Source organism: Lepidochelys kempii, chromosome 3 (assembly GCF_965140265.1).
Source record: "Lepidochelys kempii isolate rLepKem1 chromosome 3, rLepKem1.hap2, whole genome shotgun sequence".
NCBI classification, from domain to species: Eukaryota; Metazoa; Chordata; order Testudines; family Cheloniidae; genus Lepidochelys; species Lepidochelys kempii.
The window spans coordinates 139140704-139164981 of record NC_133258.1 but is presented as its reverse complement, the minus strand read 5'-3'; the positions used below and the strand labels follow the sequence as shown (position 1 = coordinate 139164981).

The 24278-nt window shown below is 40.8% G+C and overlaps 1 protein-coding gene across 2 annotated transcripts in view; it reads left to right on the top strand.

The window, feature by feature from the left end:
- The window catches only part of PLD5 (phospholipase D family member 5), a 237965-nt gene that overhangs the window by 134010 nt on the left and 79677 nt on the right, over window positions 1-24278 (top strand). For both annotated transcript variants that reach the window (XM_073335270.1, XM_073335271.1), the window contains one exon: window positions 10427-10541. In XM_073335270.1, coding sequence (XP_073191371.1) covers window positions 10427-10541 — 115 coding nt within the window. The remainder of the gene's footprint in view (window positions 1-10426; window positions 10542-24278) is intronic.

Here is a 24278-nt window from a genome sequence, read left to right as displayed (position 1 = left end):
CCCATTGTGATCTGAAGGATTTCTGGCCAGTAGTAGCTGAAAGGGACGAAAGCATCACAAATGCTTCCTGGCAGCGGATAGAGAAGGGAGGAAATGACAGTCCCTGTAGTGAATTGTGGAGGATTTTAAAGGAATTTTGTATAAAAATAACCAGTTGAATAAGAGAGCAAATAAGGATATGAAAGTTATACTTTCGTAAGAGTATCGAAGAGCCCTGGAGGTGGGCTCTATTAATTATAATTTTGTTTGGCTTCACTCCTTTAAGGTGTCAGTAATATTTAGTAGGGTCATCCTTGCAAGACAAGGGGGAATTCCAAAAAGCTGATTGTAGGAAGCTTAAAAATCAAGTAAAGGAATGGTCAAGTGAGTGGGAGTCTCAAAAGAAGTAATCTCCACTTATAAGAAAATAATGGAAGCTTAGTTAATCACAGGTCTTAGAGGCCTTGTAACTATGTATTTTATAACCCAGTGGGGGAGGACTGCCAGCTGTAATAAAGGTAGAAACAATTTTGCAAAGTATATGGGTGAAATAAATTTCCTTTTAAAAGATTCCATTAAGTATCTTTTCATCTTAATAATTTATCAAGTAATTATAACATTAAAGATATTAAGTTTGTGCTCTTAATTTGTAATTCCCGGTTAATCTATATTTAAAAGAAACAAACAACTTACAGAAACCAGTCAAAAGTCATTAGAAGTCTTTGGCCAGCAGCCAATATGTTGCTGTAGACTAAAAGGGAAGTAACTTCCCTAGCAGTTTTGTCTGTATGTAAAAAAAAAAAAGAAAAAAAAGAAAAGAAAAAAAGAAACTGAAAAAGCAAATTGCTTTTAACATACATTTGGCTTAAAATTAAATTGGTTGCCTATAAAGCCATGTTACAATCTTTTTTCTAAAATTTAGATAATATATTTTAAAACAAAGCTAATAACCACTATTTGCTTTTGTTTAGGGGTATTTAATGTAGTAGTTTAGTAATATAGCAATGATTTATAAGGTTCATCATATTTTCAAGCAAATTCTATGGCTGATGTAACTGTAAAAGGTAACTTAAGCTATGTCTATACTAGCACTTTTGTCGGTATAACTTATGTCACTTAGGGGTGTGAAAAAACACACTCCTGAGTGCCATAAGTTACCCTGACAGAAGCGCCATGTCAGTTGGAGACTCTCCCACTGACATAGCTACTGTTACTCATTGGGGGTGGGTTAATTATGCTGACGGGAGAGCTCTCTCCCATTGGCATAGAGTGGCTACATGTGAGATGTTACAGTGGCATAGCTGCATCGGTACAGCTGTGCCACTGTAAGGTCTCTAGGGTGGACATGGCCTTAGTAAATAAAGGTAGAGCTAAAAACAAGACCCACCCACTATACTCGTAACCTGTAAAATATGGCAAGTAGGAAAAGGAAAAAAGGTAAAACTCTCATGTAAAATTGAAGTACTGTGTGTGTGTGTATATAACATTCTGTTTGCATGTCTTCTTTGGCCAGGCTGCCAGCCACAGAACTTGTTGGGTTTAAACATCTGGTGGTTAATAAAGTATTCTTTATTAAATAATAACCAATTAGTTAATCATTATCCCAAAGATAGGTATCAAGTCAGCTATGATTTTGGACACACCTGCAGTGGCAGTGGGAAAGAAAACCTTTCTACTTTACACAGAAATCATCCTGCTCCATGTATGTTCTGGAGGACTCTACTTCTCTTGGGATGTCTTTGGGCCCCTCTTCCTGCCCCTCCATGTGAGCTGGGTTGGGCAGGGAGGAGAGGGAGACACACAGGCAATGCAAATTTAATCATCTGAAATCCAAAAAGTTAAAATTAAGGTACACATCACCCCTGTGTGGGGTGGGAGCTGGCCAAAGTGTATGTGTGTAGGGTGGAGTGGGGGGCTTCTTAGGAGGAGTGTAGACTAGGTGGACCTTAGGGTATGGCTGGAAAAGTCTGGTTGAAGCAGGGTCAAGAGTACCAACTGGAGGTGGTTAGTTGGAGTGAGGAGCCTAACTCAGTGTACGACTCTGGCTAAATAACCAAGGTAGTGTGTGACCGTCCAATAAACTGCTGCCTGCGATATGTGAATTCAGTGGCATAGAGCAGGAGAGAGCAAAGAGCAGCTTCTTATATGTTAATGGGTTCTACAGTGTTGAAGTTTGGCTTAATGAGATGGGAAGGGGAGGAGGATCTGGAAATGTTGATGGGGGCTACATGTTGTGGGAAATGGTGGAGAAGAAGTGAGACACACCAGTTTTCTCTCTCATGATTTAAATTACTGTAACCACCATGTAATTAAACTGACATAAACCATGGATGGGATTTCTCTCACTGGCCCTGTTAGCCGCTAAACATTTCAAAATACCACCTTTATTCCCATTCCCCTATAACAAAATGTGCAGGAGTGGGGAGGAACACTTAGGAATCACACAGCAACTGAGTAGAAAGACTGGGACTATTCCTAGCTCTGCTTCTGGCATTCTGGATGACGTTGGCCAAGTCATTTCCTCACTCTGTTCCTCAGTTTCCCATCTGTAAAATGGGGATAATGATGTACAATTATTTGACACTTACTCATGAAAAGTACTATGTCAAAGCTAGGTCTTCTAATTATTACCTGGCAATTAGGTAGAGGAACAAGTTATTAGATTATTTTTTCAGTCTAAGTAGGTGGACAGAATTTATGTGGGGGAAAAAAAAGGGCCATGTCTCATCTTATCCTGTAGTTTCCTTCTCTGACTGCTCCAGTCCTATGATATCAAAATCTTCCAGAATAACAAGAGTTCTTGTCTAATGGAGAAAGGGACAAAAATGCATTCCTCATTATGCTACATCATCAAACACTGAGCATATAGTAGCCTGTCTCTGGATAGACTACTAGGATATATTTTTGAACGAACTCACCCTGATGAACTAAGATATTTCAGACCCTAATAAGCAGAGTGCACATCTTCTTCTAGTGCTTACTTTACGCTATCTGAGTCTTTGGGGGGAAACAGGCTGTTCAGTAAAATGACAGGGAATCAGGTGAAAAATGAAAAATGGGGAAACTATTTCAGTTGTAAGGAATCCACCATATTACACTGTCACAAACCATTCTCTTTCTTTCTAGTCCTGTTCACACTAGATATGCAGTAAATGGAATTTTGACTAACAGACAACCAGTATTCTAAACAAATAAAATATGGTGCTTTGGATGGCCAGTATTTTCAGTCATGAACTGGATTCTCCTTCTCAAACAGGAAGTTTATAACCTTCAATAGGACTCTGTATAATTCCATTCTTTCCTAAAAACAAATAGAACCTCATGCTGCCCTAAAATGTGCATTTATATGTTGATTAAATAAGTGAAAAACTGAAGTGGGAAGCCAAAGGCACAATTTACTCCCCACTCATCCTTTAAGAATACATATAAATATTGGAATATAATAAACTCAGTACATGTCAAAACAGCAAGACAGTCTACAATGTAAATGTATTTACATTTTATTTTCTAAGATATTTGAAACCCAAGCAGATGAATTTGAAGAGAAAATGCCTTAGATGTTCACAATTATTGGTATGTGCATGAATTTAAAAGAAAAGAAGCAAAACCATTTTAATCTGAAAAAATTCAACATGTCATTTACTACTGAACCAGCAGAGCCTAACAAATCCCAAACAGAGAACAAAAATAGCAAACTGAAAAATTGGGAGTTGAGCATCAAGTTAATTCACTGTGATGCATTCAGATGTAAAGCAAAAATTACAGCTATGGTTGTCATTAGCAGAGTAGGTAAGGTGAGGGATTAGAGGCATGCAGGTTTGTTCCCTCTCTCTCAATGCAAAGTTTAAATGAGCAAAAGTAAATGTATTTTTCATAATGTTCAGCTCTATTTATTTATTTATTTTGGCCTGCTGACAGGTTTATAACAGTGAGTGATTACTTCCACTAAAGACCGCAAAAAATGTCTGCGACTTTCTCAGAGCAAGTCTACACTACAGTGCTACACTGACAAAGCTTATTCCTGGGGGCGTTCTGTGCCACTGCATGTGTGCATAATTAATGAATCAGGCATATTTTTAATTTTTTGCGCAGAAAAAAAGCTTCTGCGGAAAAATTGCTGCAGTTCTGTCTTTTGCCCCTCAGAGGGTGCTGCGGCAATAGACCACAGCAGTTGCTCCCAGCCAGCAAGGGAAGTAGTGCCTTTTTCACAGCACCTGTCAGGCCAGGTCAGGAGATGGGCAATGGGGAGGAGACAGTGTGGGTGCTTGGGGCGGGGGGGTCAGACAGGGACTCAAAGGGCTAGTGGGGGAGGACAGACTGGTGCAGGGGCTGAATGGGAGTGGAGGCACAGGGTCACTGGGGGGAGGGGAGGTGCAGGGCCACATGGTGATGTGGGAGGGGGTGCAGAGCTACATAGGGACGGGGGGGTGGCTGAGTCAGGGCACAGAGACACACAGGGACGGGGTGTGTGTGCAAGGTCATATAGGGACAGGAGAGTGGCTGGGTGGGAGCACTGAGATGGATGGGGAGGGGGTACAAGACACATGGATGTGGGGTGGTGTCTGAGTGGGGTTGGAGGGACACGTGCTTGACTGAATGGGAGAGGCTAGCAGTCAGCCAGGGTCTGCATGGGGGAAGCTCCCTAACAGTCAACCCTCCCCCATAAAAACACCCTGTTCCATACTTTTCCCATCCGTACCCAACAACCCTCCAAGTTCACACCCAGGCTCCTTCCCAGCAATTATTTCCCTCTCCCTCAGCTCTTCCATTACCCCTGACTCTGCACTGCTTCTGGGGACTGCAGGAAATATGGTTCTGTATTGTAGTTTAAATTAATTATTACTCAAGAGTACTATATTAATATGCCTAGTAGGAAATCTGTGTCAAAAAACATTTTCTGAATCTTTTTTGTTGTCTGTATTGTTAGACATACTTGCTGATACTTTTGGTCGTTTATTAAAAAAATCTAATTGAAACTGTGATTATATTGTGTTATTTTGACAAAATATACAGAATGTTGCAGAATTTGAAAATATTGTGCACAGAATTTTTAATTTTTTGGAGCAGATTTCCCCCAGGAGTAGAAGTTACACTGATGCAGCTGAGAGGGAATAAGGGTACACATGATGGGTGGCTCAGTCTGCAACAATGTGAGGTCTCCTCTTATTCCTTCAAGCTAACAGGGTCCACTAGTCCTGTCCTAGGTCGCATGTTTACCCCTTTGAGCTTCTCATCCACACTGGACACTCTCTGCAGGTTGTGACAAAATTTCAAACTTGCTCACAAATGTATAGCTTTAAAATCCTGTCCTTACTCTTCTTCTTAACCTAAAACTGGACCTCCAGGGTGCTGCAAAGAGGGCAGAAAATCCCACTAGACTCCTTGTTGGTCTTGCCCTGGAGAAAAAAATTCCTTTCTGATCCTAAAAATGTTGATGAGTCACTCAGACCCACAGCTTTTTGGACACACAGGTCAAACTATACCTCCATTATAGTGCAAGGTAGCAACCCCACCAAAATGGCTAGTGTATGCCCTCAGGTCTTCACATCAAGCAAGGATAGGAGCAGGAGAGATGTTCTTCTCCTCCCTGTTCTCTTTCCCATCCAGGCAGCATTCTGGGACAAGCCACAGAGTAGCCAAGTTTGCCCCTCCCCTACTTCTTACTCTCAGGGCTTGTCTTTCCTCTGCTTATCTGATCAACAGCCCAGCATCTGGCCCCCATTGACAGGCTGGGGGAGACATTTCTGAGCTCCAGCTGAAGATACAAGAAAGTGATGCTCACACCTTTGTCTTGGAAGGTCAGCTGGAAGATTGGAAGTGTTTCTGTTTTACAATAAGTATTGGTTGCTGAATTTAGGAATTTTTTTTCCTATCCGCTGCTGCCAGTGTGTTATGATATATTTATTATGCTTGATAGCTGTAAATGTACCCAGAGGGTTGGCCATTAGACAAGTATTAAAAGTACTAATGCAATAAATGAATAAAAATTGCATGAATTATACTCTCTGCTTTTCCACAGAGAGAAAACTGTGAAGCACTGTCAAAACTTTAGGTACCCAAGTTATTGAAGGGAGAAATAATTCAGTTTACTGTGCGTCTGTAATAAATGTAGTTCTCTGTTCTTGCACTTCCCCTGTTTTATTTTGAATGAGACATGCATGCTTATAAAGATAACAGCAGCAACAGAAATCAGCCAGTCTAAAGTCAGGTCATCTGGTGAGAGTGAAGAAATTGGCTTCATTTCTTGACTTTTATTTTTCAATTCAGTGATGCTTTTAATGCACCCATTTGCTGGGGCATTTATAGCTGGGATTAACATTGTGCATCATTGGTAATTTAGATCCAAAACTGTCCAGAGAATGACAGTTTATTCATGTGAAACATACTTTGTTACATCATACTTTGCCTTTTTCATGGGGTTTTTTGCAATAGATTGTGCAAAATGCAAGAGAATATAGCCAGCTTCCTAAGAGGAATGGTTTGATAAAGGTTACATAATAGCATGCTGAAATTTCATGGTACTTGGTCTGGTACCTCATTTCTTCTCAGATTTCATAAGCTGACTATGTAAGAAATGATATTGGAGACTCTTGTGTAGTCACACAGCAGTCTGGTGTTGTCTCACCAATCCCTGAGTTACAGCATGAGGACTCTTATTTGATAGAAACATTTCAAGGCTGCTGACAGCACTGACAAAACTGTTCAGATCATCTCCCTTGTCCTTTTGCAGAGAACAATAATAGTAAAATTACAAATAAACATATCAAGAAATCTTATCAGCTGGGTCCGGAATATTAAATGGAAAGAAAGCAGGATAGTTTAACCAATACAGTGTATCACTTAAGAGATTTAATCCTGGGTTGTATTAGGAAATATTTGTAACATTTCCCCTAGTTACTAGTACGGGATGTAAGAGGCTTTAAATACAAAAAGTTAAGTGTTTTTCATAGTTGTTTTGAGAGTCTAAATTCAGCATAGCGTGGGTTTGAGCACCTGCCAAGAGCATAGACCATGCAGTGACAAATAGGAAAAAGGCAAATCTTTTCATTTGTATATCTCCAACAATTCTCAGCACTCTTACTCATATTCACACATATTACCACTCTCTCTAGCCACTACATGGCCTTCATTAACATCATGATCTTGGCTGTTTTATTAAATGTTTTTGGTTTTTATTTAACATTTTCTATATTGAGATTTTCAATGTTTTACAATTTAAGAATACAAACACTGTATTTGGACAAAGAAAACTGGTTTTTCTAGGGTTTTATGCCATTGGGTGTCTTTTGATAGTAAAAATATGGCTCAGGATTTTCAGAGTAGATTGCTGCTTTCGCTGTGCACCAGCAGCCATCGGTCAGGCTACTGAAGTACAATCTTAAACATCTTTGAGCCCCTAAGATCTTCAGTGGGAGTTGGATCCTGCCTTTAGTCACAGGCGCCAGCTTCCTCATTTCCCTGGGGGTGCTTGACCCCCGTTCTGCCCCCACTCCACCCCTGCCAGCAGATCGAGGAACATGATCGTTCCCCTCTATTTGACATTGGTGAGGCCTCATCTGGAGTACTGTGTCCAGTTTTGGGCCCCACACTACAAGAAAGATGTGGAGAAATTGGAGAGAGTCCAGCGAAGGGCAACAAAAATGATTAGGGGTCTGGAACACATGACTTATGAGGAGAGGCTGAGGGAACTGAGATTGTTTAGTCTACGGAAGAGAAGAATGAGGGGGGATTTGATAGCTGCTTTTAACTACCTGAAAAGTGGATCCAAAGAGGATGGATCTAGACTATTCTCAGTGATACCAGATGACAGGACAAGGAGTAATGGTCTCAAGTTGCAGTGGAGGAGATTTAGGTTGGATATTAGGAAAAACTTTTTCACTAGGAGGGTGGTGAAACACTGGAATGCATTACCTAGGGAGGTGGGGAATCCCCTTCCTTAGAAGTTTTTAAGGTCAGGCTTGACAAAGCCCTGGCTGGGATGATTTAGTTGGGGATTGGTCCTGCTCTGGGCAGGGGGTTGGACTATATGACCTCCAGGGGTCCCTTCCAACTCTGATATTCTATGATTGCCTCAAAGCCCCACCCTTGCTTTGCCTCTTCCCACCCCTGTTCTGCCCCCTCCCCTGAGCCCACTATGCCATCGCTCTGCCTCTCCCCCGGGGGGGCCTCCTGCACACTGATGAACAGCTGATTGCAGTGGGTGTGAGGTTCTAGGGGGAGGGGGAGGAGCTCATTGGTGGGGGCCTGCCGGCAAGCGGGACACACAAGGAGGAGTGTGGGAGGAGCTGATTTGCGGGACTGCCGGTGTGTGGTCCAGCCCCGGAGCACCCACAGAGTTGGTGCCTATGCCATTTGTCCTTAGGGAATAAGGAGAGTGGGATACTGTGTGTAGGGCCATCTAGTGATCTTAGGAAAGGCAGAACAGGATTATAGTGAGCAATTTGTAATTTGACTGAAAATGTTTTCTGAGTCTCCTGTTACATCTAACTGGTCAGTGACTTCTGCCCTGGAAAAGAGATGAACTGGGAAGCCCCATTAGAAGCTATACCCATTTAAGATGCACTGGTGCATTCATAGCAGCAGAACCCAATTGTTTCATAGAGTTTCTGTGAGCTCTGTACTGAGACAGGAGCTGGGCGGTGGTTTTGAATGTAACGCAAGTAAAAAATAAACAATTGTTTACTGTAATAGCAGCCCTGTGGCTTCCCTATAATTTGGAGGGAGCATTTCAACTTGTTTTTAAAAAGCCTGCTGTTCTTATTTTGCTTTCATGTATATATAGCACATGGAAAATGAATGGTTAGAAGTGGAGATGGATTGCAGACAGGTTAAGAGACGTCCTGTACTTCACTTATGCTAAGCATACAATGACATGGGACTCAATAGTGAGCTGCTTTTCCTGTCCACACAGTGGAATAAAGGGATGGAAAATGCTCCCTTACTTCCTTGTGCAGACTATTTATACCACAGAAGTGTGTGTGGGAGGGAGAGCAGCTTCTGGGGGTTGCTACTCACTCCTGTGCAGGTGGGGAGGGACAGGAAGGGGTCTGAGTGGAGCCTTAGCTATGTTAAAACAACATTATTTAGGTTACAAAGTCAAGCAAAGTTAGGAAACGCCAGAATTTAGCTTGCCTATGCAACCTTAATTCCATCCCTTTGTGCATATGCACTATGATATTTAATCACATGATCACATACTATTTTTTGCATGGATAATTTTCCTGGCATGATCCCTATTAAGGCTTTAATGTGATCAGTGTACTTGGGAAGGGTGCACGTTTTTTGCCGAGAGCTGACTGGCGTGGTTCTGTAGATGTTTTTCTCTTGCTGGTGTTGTATAGAATGTTTTGTTCGCAGGTTAATATGATGTGATTCTTGAAAACTTGCTTATTTTTTTCTTCAAAGTTTTTGTGCTAGATTTTACTCCGGGATGTTCATGCACATCTCCCACTAACTTTCCTGGGAAATACGTATGTGTATTTTGAGGGTAGACCCTGGCTAAGTCAGTTGAATAAAAGCAAGACTTCTGCATGCTTTTTATTTTATGTTCTTCTAATCACTTATAGCATCTGTATTTAATGAGTTAAAATAGTAGCAATTAAACACAAATGCTCATTATATTGTGGTAGCATACCATAGTTAATAGTGAGCTGGACATTATATTCTGGACCCTTCATTTTAGGTATTTATAATTTAGCAGCATATTTTGTTTGGATTTAAATATTTCATGCTTGGTCTCAGTCCAATGATTCCCTTTTTTAAAGTTTAGCCAAAATCCCTTTTAGCTTTTACAATTATATAAGTATTTAAAAATGCATTTTTTAAAAAACCTATTGGATTCCAAAATAGCTTTGTTTTGAAAGATCAGACATAACATGTATCTTGTCTTCAGTGAGAAATTCACTCTTTTGCAAAATCTTCAAAATGTGGCTGAAATAGAAAAGGTATGAATGTTTGAACAAGATACACTTAAGCATGCACAACTTGCCACTTTCATTACCAGTTTAACTGTATATATTCAAGAACAGCAGAAAGACAAACCAGTGCCCAACTGAACCCTCTTAGTACTACTCCTGGACTACCTCCCTAATTGTTCAGTACAAAATAAATCATTTGTCTCTGTTTTATTTAAACCAAGGAAATGAAATACTAAACTGTTAATGCAGTATTAAGAACTGAGGGCCAAATTTGATCAGTTATACTTGTGCAACACCACTGACCACAATCTGGAATAAGTGAGAGGCAAATTTGATCTTCAAAATGGTTTTTCAAGAAAGGGGTTGAGACAGTCTTTAGGCAACTTTCAGCGTAGCTGTGGACTAACTCCTGTTTACTCCAGTTACTGTCCAATATAATTTTGTTTTTATATGTGTCTTTTGTTTATTGCTGTGTAATTTGAACAGTTCTTAGTTTTATTAACCTTGCTTTCCTTTACTATTCTTCCCAGGGCCAGCGTCTTTTTGAAAAATTGCTAGAACTGGCGTCTCGAAATATTGAGATAAAACTAGTGAGTGATATACTGCCCTCCGAATCAAAGGTATTAAACGACTTGAAAGCAAAGGGTAAGACCAAGGTCTTTACGTTATTATACCATTGACTGCTATATTAGCATAACTCTTTTCTTTCACTTAAAATGCTGTTGCTTCATAGACGCAAATAAAATATGTGTAAATCTAAACCTATTTGTTCAATGGTGATACCCTACAATTCTTCAGCTTACCTTGGCTCAGAGTTTTCATTCATCTTCCAAAAACTCTTTTATCACTTTAGATGGAGCAGATATTTGCAGTTTGTAAGTGGTAAAAAGGTGGCCATGTGATTACAATTTTAAGTCATCGCAACCATACTAATGGTAGGCAATGCAACCTGAAAGAATTATTGCATGCTGGGATGAGATATTCTTCTCTTCTGAGGAACAGTGAAACAAATAAAATAACATGTCAATGGTATTGACGTAACTTTTGCCAAATCCTGCCATCAATTTCTATGGAAAACCCCGATGACTTCAGTGGGGGTTCCCCAGGCAATTGATGGCAAGATGCAACCTGTTCTATAATGAGCGACTGTTTTGTTATCTGATTTTTTTATCTGCAATGTATGTTACAATGATCTCTCACATATACATCATGCATTTCATTGTGAAGTATTGTAAAGCTCTTTAGAAACTGAAACATACACTGTCCTGTCTGAAATCTAGCCAATTTCAAAAATGAAAGTCAAATGTAGCTTCAGGTACTACACCTGTCTCTGAGACCCTGCTGACCTTTGAGCTTTCACAATCACAGTTTTGTATTTTTAAAAAATGTTCTAACTAACCAAGCAGGGGCAGCTTGCTGACTAGTCATGAAAAACAATGAAACTGACTATATAGAAAATGTCAAATGTACAAATAAACAAACTGGAAACTGGAAAAATAGAGAATGTTTTAAATCTCTTTCAGTTTTGGTAATCTTAGGTGTTACTTGAAGCAAAAGTAGAACAGTGATGTAAAAAATCTGCTAGAAGTGGTGGTTTTTTTGTTTTTTTTTAATTTCAGGTACAATTTTAAATTTAAAAACAAACTCTCTATATGAATCCTATCATCCACCTCTGAAATGCAGAAATCAGCAGGTGTTCAAGGCACTAATTCAGCAAAGTGCTTAAACATATGTTTAACTTTAAGCATGTACTTAAGACTATCCCTGTGTCTAACAGAGCACAGCAATATTACATACTTGCTTAAGAAAAGAAGTGAAGAATCTTTTTCCAAATGAAAACTGTTAATTTGTATTTTATGAAGTTTCTTTTAAGCTGATAATTAGATATGGAACAAGAGAAATATTAATGAAATTCTTGCTTTGCTAAAAGAGATCACTTTCTATCACATTACCATTCTGCCCATATCAGACAATTGGTTATTTCTGTTGTAGTCCAAAGGTGTTATTTATTCCATTATGACTATGAGAAGAATCTGGATGTCAACCAGAGCGAGACAGACATTTTCTAAAATATGTTTGCAGCTAGTGAATCAATGGGGTTTCTCTTCTCACAGATTGAAAAAAAAAGGCCCTATGTTGTATCACAGCATAGCACAGTAGCTTAAGTGGCAAGAGGGGCTAGCCACCTCGACTCATACCCATCCAAGATGCTAGGCGTATATTTGGGAAAGTTAGCCTGTCATGCTGCTCCGGGTGCGGTCGCTACACCCTATTTTTAGCACACTAGCTCAATCAAAGCTATCGCAGGTATGTCTTCTTGAGCTGGGAATAGCACCCCAAGCTCAAAGTGTAGACATACCCTTTGAGAGAACGGGTTCATTTCTCCATGGTTAGAATGTTCCAGATTCTTTCAAGCCAACCAGTTATAGAGATGGGATCTGTACATTTGCATTTAATTTTTTTTCATAATTAGCCAAGAACAGGTTTCTCTATGTTGCCCCACCAGAGGATATTTGCAGGAAGGCCCCTAGTAAGTAGGCTGATGGATCTAGAGTTATATCTAGATCTGTGATTTTTATAATTACATTTGTTTGAGTTAAAAAAACTTTGGATTTGGGGATATGGCCACTGCCAATGATGTTGCTGAGTGCCTCGTTGCCATACATCCACCAGCAGTGTGGAGGAATAGATGCATAGATTCCAAAGCCACAAGGCACCACTGTGATCCTCTACTCTGACCTCCTGTGTCACGTAGGCTATAGAAGTGCCCCACACTAATGCTTGTTTGATAAAGCATATCTGCTAGAAAAACATCCAATCTTAATTTAAAAATTGCCTGTGGTGGAGAGTCCACCATGACCATTTGGTAGATGATCCTATGATATTTAATTTTGAAGGAATAAATGGAGTCTGCAGTGAGAACATTCTTCTGGTGGTTTATTCTCTTTGAGGCACCAGCTGATATTAGAATTTAACATCAAAACTGGAACTGTATGCTTTAAACAAACAATTAAAAACTTCAGCAAGGAGGAGAATTTGCAGTAAGGATTTCATCAAAGTCTGTTGCAATCTCATCAGGGCTGCAAGCCTTTCCTAAGTCTAAGGATTTTATAATTTTGCTAGCTTCAGTTTCCTTTGTCTCGCTCAGGTTTCTGCTAAAGGAAATTTTAAAGTATTCTAATGAGTTTGTGGATATATCAGTTGACTGTTCTAAATTATAGCGATTCTCTTAGAATCCAAGGAAGTCACTTGTATCTGATCATTTTGGTGTATCAGACTACAGTCCTGTGTTTGGAGTGTTGTAATTGAGGAAGGAGGACATGTCAAGTTTTTTTCTGTCCTTTTTCCAAGACATACTAAGGTGGAGTTGGATTTCTCATAATGAAATCTTGTTTTTCTTATTCCATGTTTGGTTTGTTTATTTCTGCTAAGTTTCAATATCTCTGGGGAATGTCTTGATTATGGAATCAGTCTGTGGATGTTTTCCAAATGTGCTAATTGGCCATACAGCTCTTTCACTTGTGTCTGGGCTAAATTTTATCTCCTGGAAGCTAGGGAAATCATTTCCCCCTAATTACCACTTCTGCTGGCTCCCGGAGAAGATGTAGGTTAGTTTCTAGTGTGCCATTAATCAGTTATGGCGATTTTTATTGCCTTGTTGAAATTAAAGGATCTTGTATGAACAGGCGATTTATGGTCCATACAATTCTGTATGTACTACTTGCTCTTGTCAACTAGAAGCTAATTGGTACATGAGCAGAAAGAGAAATTTCTCCAGTTCTCTAATGCTTTTAACAAAAGCACAGTGAATGGGAGAAAATATATAAATATTAAATGAATGAATGTTCTATTGTCCATTGCAGACACAGGTGCGAATATCTCCTAGTGCTGCCTTAGCTACTTGCTTTGACAGGCATTTAATTTTTTTCTCTGCCATTTACCCTGCCAGGTCTGTCTAAAGGAATTACTAGAATCTCCTCTTGTGATACCCTGGCCAGCTGCATCCCTAGAAATCAGTCAGATTTGACTCTTTAAAAAGACCTGTGATTGTTCATTTGGAACATATGTATAAGTAAAGTATAATTCGGTCTATTGTTGTTTTCCCAGCCAGTATAAGAACTCTGCCTTTTGTGTCTAAGGAAGAACACTGCATGGCAGATGGTACTTTTTTTTTTATTTATAATAATAAATACCCCTCTTGTTTGGTTAGATATAAAACGTTAAATACATCCAACACCCATCACTTCCTGAGTTTTTCATCTTCCTTGGATAATGCTTTAGTCTCTTGTCAAAAGGCAAGATCAGTTTTTAGGTTTTTTTAGATAGGAGAAGGAACATTTTTCCTTTCAGAGGATTGACATTCTTTTGACATTCAGGGAGAAAATTTTGTAAGACTCCATCAGAATATAAAAAGGGGTAGCTTTGTCCTTCTGTAATATTTGAGATGCAGCACTGATCAGTTTTTAGTTCGGATGGTTTGGAAAATATGTTTTATAGTTTTACTGTTGCATATTTGATAGCTACTGCAATCAGATTGGTTTTTTAAAAAATCTTCCCACAGTAGTGCTGCTAAATGTTGGAACGAATGTGGATTGTTAGAATCATAGAATCATAGAATATCAGGGTTGGAAGGGACCCCAGAAGGTCATCTAGTCCAACCCCCTGCTCAAAGCAGGACCAATTCCCAGTTAAATCATCCCAGCCAGGGCTTTGTCAAGCCTGACCTTAAAAACCTCTAAGGAAGGAGATTCTACCACCTCCCTAGGTACCAGATGTTAAATGGCTTATTTATGATGGTGTGTATGTAGGTCATACAAAAAGTTTTAGTGTTTATCAGAGTTGTCCAGACAGCCAGATTATAAGTTTCTAACAGAACTGTAACAGATGAATATTTGTCTGTCAATAGCTCACATCTAAAACAGGATAGAAAAAAGTTCAAAGAAAATTATAAGAAAATAGGGGCCATGTCTCTTTACAGGCAGACAGTGAGATAAGTTCAGGTAGATATTTCTAGCCAGAGACATGGACAAAGCAGGTGCAGGTATGTTGACAAATACAGGAGACAACAGATGTACAGAAGAAAATAAGGGGAGAGCTGTGTGTTCTCTTCCTGTGGTCTGGGCACTCAGTGCACCCCCATTCTCCCATGTTGTGCTGGCTGGTGCCTGGGGTCAGAAGAGGGCCACTCTGCCTCCAGTCCCAGAACATACCTGCTGATGTGCTGCCTGGAAGCAGTTGAAGGTGCTGCAGCCAGGGCCTCCCAGCCATCTACAATAGTGCTGCTGTCATTGAGGGTTCACTCTGCTCCTTCAGCAGGGACTCATGAGAAGCAGAGAGAGGTGCTGAACAGCAGGAAGCTGCCAGGACTCTTCCTGTTCAGTAATGGGGAGAGGTGTGAATCACCGTGGGGGTGGCTTTGCTGAGCCCTCGCCCAACCCTGGCAGCTTTAGCCAGCAGGAGTCCCAGTGTGGACCCCCACCCACCCCGCCCAGGAGCCTTCCCTCATATCTATCTGAATCCCTGCCAGCTAAGGGGAATTTTGGGAATGAGCTGCCTGGGCCTCAGAAGTAAACATATGATGTTGGGAAGGGGAGGAAGAGATGGAATCTGGGGACAGAATTTAATTGGTTGGGCAACAAGAAGTAGAGAATACATGAATGGGAGAGCAGAACTGAACTGACTGAGAGTGAGACAGAATAAAACAGTTTAATTTCTCTCCCCCAACCCTTTGTGTGTTACTTGGCTTCCCGGACTGCAAACTCCTTGGAAGAAGGTCTGTGCCTTCTTGCTGTTCTGATTCTGATTAGGGTCTGTGGGTGCTATGGCAATATAAATTACATTAATAAATCTATGTTAAAAGAATGTTGCTTAGGTTGCAAAGTTAAGCTCTCAAAAGTTCGGAAATGTCACAATTAAGGTTCTTTGTGCAACCTTTTTTCAGCCTTTTTGTGCATGTGCACTAGGATACAGTCTTTAATGAGAAGATTACATTTCCACAGGACGACTTCTTCACTCTGGGCTTGATCTTGCACCACTGAAGTTAATGGGAGTTTTTCCATTGACTTGAGTGAGAGGAGACTCAAGCCCCCAGTGCACAGAATGGGCAGCACTCCCTCAATGGGCATTCTTTCTTTGGGAAATGTGTAATATTTCTTTTTATCTTAATCATTCAATGTGTGGCCCCAGGCTTTATTTACCACACATCATCCAAATCCCACACAGAATAGATAATTAATTTCCTTCTGGGCATTTCTATGGTGCTTATCACTGTTGGTGCTGAGTGCTTCACAAATGTTAATGAATTCATCTTCACAGCTTCCCTGTGAGGTGGGCAAGTACTATTATCCACATTGTACAGGTGGGAAACTGAGGCACATAAAATTAAGGCCAAAAATGACAGTACCAGGCTTGAGACACTGATTTTTCATAGTACAGCATTTTTATAGTACTTTATATATTCAAAGCACAGCTCCCATTGACTTCATTTGCAGCTGAGTGCTCAGCACGTCTGTAAATTAGGTACTAAGCATAGGTGTTAGCTCTTATTAGTTCAACTCCTGATCCAACAAATATCATTGGGAGAGTGGAGAAAAATCCATTATTGACTAGTCCCAATAGAGAGAATCAAAGCAATTTGGACTCAACTCATTTATTGTGATTGTCTAGAGACCTAGAGAACCCAGGTGTGATGTGGCTTGGAGAAGTGCAGGGCCATGAAGTAAAATGAGCTTCCAGTTGGCTCTGATGCTTATGAAAGTGCCTGGCATCACAGACTCCTCTTTCACTGTCAGGTGGATTTTGTCCAGTTGCCAAAGAGAGAGCGGGGGAGAAATGAGGATTCTGGGCCAAATTCACTCCACTGGCATGAGCCCTAAGCATTCAGCATTTCTGCAAGTGGAGTGCTGGGTGACTGGGGAGGTGAAATTCTCTCTCATCACAACTCAGGGCCAGGATGCTGGGCTTCCATGCAGCTCCTCCAGGCTGATTGTGTTGGATACCAAGGCTTCTGGCTTCATGAAATAGATCTGTGGCCTATTCCCAGTTCCCCACAATCTTGTTGCCCCACACAAGTGACCTTCTATGCCATCCTCACATAAGTCAGAGTGGAGGGCATTTCTTCTGCACTTGGAGGTGTGGGGTGGGATGGGGGGCAAAGGGAAGGGAGGCCATAAGTGTCCCTATTCAGTTGCACAGCCAGTCATCCCCCCTGTATAGCTTCTATGCAAGGCAAAAGTGGTGCAGAGGGCCTAGCACTGGCTCTCCACACCAGGCCTGGCTTTGTCTTTCTGAGCTATAGCTTTTAGTAGCAGCTATGTTCTTAATATGTGGGAGGAGCATCATGGAGAGAGAACAAGTACTTTCCTTGGCCAGATCCATTCTGGTGTAATTCAGTTGACTTCAGGAGAGTTATACCAGAGATGGGTTTGGACAGCCATCTTTTTAAACATGTCTTAACACCCTTATGCTGTCTCTATGCCCACAGCAGCCTGTGCCAGTTTCGATGAGGAGATTATTCAGTTCCCTCAGCTTTGATTTAGTGCTCAGTTTCTTCCCTCCATGTTCTACCTTCTTTAAAGTCAGAAGATACAGGACAGTTGTCAATGATTAAGACTAAGATTTTGTAACGCATAGTTTTAGTAAAAGTCACGGACAGGTCACGGGTAATAAAGCAATGGAAGCCCGTGACTTATCCGTGACTTTTACTAAAAATATGCCTGACAGAATAAGGAACTACAGGCTCCCCACACCACCCAGGGGACGCCTGGCTCAAAGCTGCAGGGTTCCCACACTGCCCATGGTGGGGCTCTGTACTCTGGGGCCCCCCGGCCCCTCGGGGCAGCTCCGTGCTCTGGGGCGCCCCAGCCATCCAGGGCGGCTCCATAACTCCCATGGCCTCCATGACAAAATCGTAGCTCTATCAATTATTAATCTAAGTTCAGCAGACACCAGAAGTCAAATCAAGGGGTTTTAATTACAAATGTTCATTCATCAGATGAAAGGGTAAATAACCTTAAACATATCTCTGGCAAATATTGCCTAAGTTGTTACTAAATGAACAATAACTCATTATACCGTTACTTCAAAACATTACATTATACAAAGTCCTGGGTTGAAATCCAGGATCATTAGCTTCTGTGGAATCAGAATTTATCCCCCTTGTTTCTCATGCCTATGAGCATATATCCCCAGCATGAATTTTTCTCCTGTGAGCTACGCCTGTATCAGGGCCAGAATTTGGGCCAGCATTTGTATAAATACTTCTTTTCTGTACCTTTTTTGCTTTCTGTTAGTAGCTTATTACAGCTTGTTTTCAAGGTGGTGGTTTTAGCCTTTTCTTGGCTAGTATGTTATATTTTCAGTCTACTAGACTGAAACGTTTCTCTTCCTGTAAACCTCCCACTCCTTGTGCATAATTCTGTGCCAGTCTTTGTCCTTCAATAGTGTAGATTTATTGTCTGCAATTAGCAGTTTGTTTTGTCAGTTATTACGTGTATGAAATCTGAATCCCTTGCTAATTATGATCTTATTTTAGCTGATAGTGACTGTTAATTCTCTTTGAGAGACAGTGGTGGATTTCCTTGCTCAGTTGGTCTGTCTTGTTTTTTTTTTTCTGTTTTATTTGCAGTTTCCCTCCTTTCTTACTATATCAATTTCCCATTAATTATTTATTATTTGCATATTCATTTTATTGTATTTATTTATTTTGACTGATGCAGGTATAAAAAGGGGACCCTATCCATCTGATAGGCAACACTGACATGAATCACAAGAACAAAATAAATAAATAGCAGTTATATTCTCACAACAGCCAGCACAGCTAGTATGTTATGTATCATATGGCACTATTGAGACTTTGAAATAAAATAAAGTTCCTGTGCTAAGAAACTTGCAGTATAAGGGTTCGATCCTGCTGCCTCTATTCATCTGAATAGCCCCATAGTGTTCAGGGGAACTAAACACTTGAATAAGATTGCATTCTATGTTGAACGGACACAACAGGGAGACCGGGAGAAGATTCAGCCCATTGTGGGGAAGAAGGAGAAAGGGGAGAGGGCTAGATCAGTAGGGAGAGAGATGTGCACTTTTTGTTTGTTTAGTGCAGCTAGAGTTACCGCTACTTCAAGATGCCATAAAGGCTGTGGCTTTCAAAAAAAACTGGTACCTCAGGAATGACAATAGAGAGCACTCTGATGTCTTACAGATCAAATGAAATGTGGTTAGTACCTCTTTCTGCTTCTCTTAACACACTTCTGAGGTGCTGCACAGGTTACAGCTATCATGCCTGTAGGCATAGGTGGAGTTTGACTTCTGTATTTGTAGGGGACAGAGGGCTTAATAAGTACAGCTCTGACTTCTGAATTTACCAGTTATTCATGGTACTTAAATTACAATGTATTTGAAATAATAAATTGTGTTTACATTTATTATTTAATCACCCTTCATTTTTTTGTTTTGTTTTAATTATTTGACATGTTTACCAGCTACCACAAAACAGAATCGAGCACTTTCATGTGACTATGAATCATGTCACACTAGTCTGAAGATACATAAACGTTGGCTTAATATAGAAATAGATAAGTTTCTGCACGTTCACTTGATATGCTGACAAACAGATATTTCCAGAGCTGTAGGAAGAGTGTGAGCAGCTGGGCCAGACATCCAACAGCCCAAGTGTGTTGTGGGCTTGTGAAGGCTCCCAAATGTTTATGCTATTATTGAAATGTTTAAATGAATAAAAGCAACGAGGAATCCTGTGGTACCTTTAAGACTAACAAAATTATTTGGGTATAAAAAAGAGGTAAAAAAACAGACTCCTCATTGTTTTTGTGGATACAGACTAACACGGTTACCCCTCTGACATTTAAATGAATAGTTGTTGTGATAAGATATTATTTGTAATATAATAGGGTTTTCAATAGCACTGAGCATTAGAGCTGTGTGGGAAACAACTTTCCCATCCCAAATGAGACCAAAAAGCTGAAATCTCAACAACTAAAAATTGTAGACCAAAAATCTGGAAGAAAAAAAAATCCAGTTTGGGACAATTGAATTGTTTCATTTTGATCATGTCAGAAATCTTTATTTAGATTTCAACCTTTTAACTGGTTTCAGAGTAACAGCCGTGTTAGTCTGTATTCGCAAAAAGAAAAGGAGTACTTGTGGCACCTTAGAGACTAACCAATTTATTTGAGCATAAGCTTTCGTGAGCTACAGCTCACTTCATCGGATGCATGTAGCTCACGAAAGCTTATGCTCAAATAAATTGGTTAGTCTCTAAGGTGCCACAAGTATTCCTAACCTTTTAACTATAAATTAACTTTCATTTAGAAACAAAAAATAATTTTGGACCAAAAAATCTGCATTTTGAAAATGTCAAAACAGGATATTTCAACAATTTTAATTTTTTTTTTCTAAACAGAAAACTCATTGACACTGACTCTTTCCTGCAAAAAGTTTTGGTTTTGGTGAACTGGTATTTCCAACAAATATTTCTTCGACAAAACCTTGGCTAACTCTATCCTCCTCAGTATTGGCCTAGCTTTGCTTCTTTTCAAGTCAATGGGCAAAAGTATTCAGCGTTGGCTTAACTCTGTTCTCACTAATGTTTAGTGCTGAGCACTTTGAAAATCCTACCCTAAATGTCTAGTCACATTCTATGCTCTTAGTAAAGAAGCTCTGACAGGACTTCTCCAGGATGCTCATGGTTCTTAGCACTGCCTTTCATTATGTTGTGAACTGCTGAACTATGTAATTAATTGACAAAACTGCAGGAGTGCAAGTGTTTGTGCCTTTCCTTCTGCATGCTCATTTTCCTATCATTCTACAGCCTGGAGTTGAGCACAAGAGAATGATGTAACTTAGTTTCATTCTTGAATTGCAGTTTCATTAGTAACTGAATAGTTTACAACAGTTGTGCTGTAGTGTTGACTACATCAATAATATCATGTCTAGGATCCTGTTTACACTGCAGAAACTGCCATCTTAGACATCATTGTTTCAATACTAACTAGGGTCAACAGCAGAGAGGAAGTTCTATGTTTGACACCTGGTGCCTATTGAAATCAGTGGCAAAGCTCCCATTGATTTCATTGATTTTAGTGGTGCAGGAATAGGGCCCTGATTTTTTTTTCTTGAGTTGGAGCTTGTCTGTCCACTTTTGCCTTAGCGTCTAGTTCCTGCAATCAAAGATATGCCATTCTTTGTTCATGTTCAAACTGCTGCTTGTTTGCTGCCTTCTATATTCATAGAATCATAGAATATTAGGGTTGGAAGAGACTCAGGAGGTCATCTAGTCCAACCCCCTGCTCAAAGCAGGACCAACACCAACTAAATCATCCCAGCCAGGGCTTTGTGAAGCCAGGCCTTAAAAACCTCTAAGGATGGAGATTCCCCCACCTCCCTAGGTTACCCATTCCAGTGCTTCACCACCCTCCTAGTGAAATAGTGTTTCCTAATATCCAACCTAGACCTCCCCCACTGCAACTTGAGACCACTGATTCTTATTCTGTCATCTGCCACCACTGAGAACAGCCTAGCTCCATCCTCTTTGGAACCCCCTTTTAGGTAGTGGAGGCTGCTATCAAATCCCCCCTCACTCTTCTCTTCTACAGACTAAATAACCCCAGTTCCCTCAGTCTCTCCTCGTAAGTCATGTGCCCCAGCCCCCTAATAATTTTTGTTGCCCTCCGCTGGACTCTCTCCAATTTGTCCACATCCCTTCTGTAGTGGAGGGACCAAAACTGGACACAGTACTCCAGGTGTGGCCTCACCAGTGCCGAATAGAGGGGAATAATCACTTCCCTCGATCTGCTGGCAGATCAATTGCCTTCTGATCACTGGCCACTGATCTTTAACCTTTAAAACTCTTGATATCAAACTTCAAATTTTGAATAGCGTGGGGTTCTGATCTAAAGCTTAATTGACTTGGTTCTGTGGATCCTAGCCAGACTGTGCCACTGTAACCATGCCTTTGTCAGCAGTGTGTCAGTTTCTGTAATATAAACAATACCCACAGTGTGAGGTAAAGCATGAAAGTTTTTTTTAAAAAGTAAAAAACCTGAATCTACTTTCCCTATGAAACAGATGATGCAGGCAATGCCTACAAATTAAAAAATTCTATAAAAGTAGAAGCGTGGTGTCAGGTGTGTTCAGTTGTTGTTTTTCTTAGGAATCCACAATGAATGTGAAACTCAAACGTGAATGTGAAGATATCATGAATGCTGAGAGTGAGCATCAAAATCCACAATGTGAATGTGACATTGACAGTTTTATTATAAGCTGAACTTACTCATTTCTCATGGCATCTTGATATCTGACATGGCCATTGAAGGACTTCACAAAGTAGTCAGTGATATTTCAGCTTGAAATACACTCCTGCTAGGACAAATTTCTTATTACTCACATGAGAAGACTGTTTGCAGTGTTGTAGTCATATTGGTCCCAGGATATTAGAGAGACAAGGTGGGTGAGGTGATATCTTTTATTGGACTAACTTCTGTTGGCGAATGAGACATGCTTGAACAGAGCTCTTCTGGGGGTCTGGGAAAGGTACCTGGGAAAAATACCTTTCCTAGATCCGAAGAAGACAAGCTCTGTGTAGCTCAGAAGCTTGTTTTTCATGAAAAGAAGTTGATCCCACAAAAGATATTACCTCACCTACCTTGTCTTACTGTAAAGATTGTCATTGGTGCAAACCTAGGGGGCTTTTCCCATGAGGCAAAGGACAGGCTTGTGGTTGATGCTCTCGACTGGGCTGCAGTAAAGGTGGGTTCAATTCCCAGCTCTACCACAGGCTTCTTGGACAACCTTGAGTGTGTCACACAGTCTCCCTCAGGCCCACATCTCAAGATGGATGTAATGGTATGTACTTCATCTGTCTCGTTTGTTTAGACTGTTAGTGCTTTAGAGCAAGGACTTCGACTTGGTGTGGTTTTGTACAGGGCCCCACAGAATAGGGCTCCAATCTCAGTGCTAAATGCTAAATGCTACTGTAATATAAATGATGATGGGACATAGAATAAGGTCTGAGGTGCTTCTCACACGTATACCATGAGAGACTAACAAAAGCAGGAGCATGTTGAATTAGGGATGTTCAACTCTCACTCAAATGATTGCTTTTTTGTGATCCATGATTGTACTTTGCATACTATATAAAACCATCATGCTATGTGGAGGGGTGTGCTGTATGAGATACGAAGCACTTAACAGAAAATTCAGTGTTTGATCAGTGCCTTTTATATTCAGCTCTTGCTGGAGTGTCACTTTCTGATATGATTCTTTTTTTTTTTTCCTTGCCAAACTCCAGCTATGCTTCAACTGGTTGTGTGCATGCTTCATTTATACATCCGTCTTTCTTTCATTGTATGTTGGTTCCTCCCAAACTTCAGAGCACAGGCAATTTACTGCAAGAAGAAACATAATGTTCACAGAGGTGATAAACTGCTAATGAAAAAAATGATATACTGCATTTTCGTAAATTTAGATGCAACCATACACAGAATTCACAAGAGGAGAAAACCAGCAAATCAACACCTGCTCCTAGGGCCAGGGTGGCCCATTATTATAGATTCATAGATATTAAGGTCAGAAGGGACCATTATGATCATCCAGTCCGACCTCCTGCACAACGCAGGCCACAGAATCTCACCCACCCACTCCTGCAATAAACCTCTCACCTATGTCTGAGCTACTGAAGTCCTCAAATCATGGTTTAAAGACTTCAAGGTGCAGAGAATCCTCCAGCAAGTGACCTGTGCCCCATGCTACAGAGGAAGGCGAAAAACCTCCAGGGCCTCTTCCAATCTGCCCTGGAGGAAAATTCCTTCCCGACCCCAAATATGGCGATGAGCTGAACCCTGAGCATATGGGCAAGATTCACCAGCCAGATACCCAGGAAAGAATTCTCTGTAGTAACTCAGATCTCACCCCATCTAACGTCCCATCACAGGCCATTGGGCCTATTTACCATGAATATTTAAAGATCAATTAATTGCCAAAATCATGTCATCCCATCGTACCAATAACTCCTTTCCCTAATCAGATAGGCAGTAATTGTGGGAGGGGGTGATCCTCCTCATGTGGCCTAACTTTGGACATCCTGTCCTCTTCCCATTCCCGCCCCCCCCGCCCCCCGGAGTTTGCCTGACTGTGCTCCAAGTGGTGCTTGCGGAAGTGGGGGAGTGGGAGTGCCCAGCTATGGAAGAGGGACCCGGCTGCCCTTCCCTCCTGCTGCACACTGAGGGGACTCAGCTGCAGTGGGCAGATCCCAGGCACATTGCTGCTGAGGGAGGAACACCTGGCAGGCTCTGGAGTGCTGCAATAAAAGTTCCCACAGCTGCCTCCTTCCCTCCCCTTTTCTGTGCAAACCATGTTCCCCCCGGT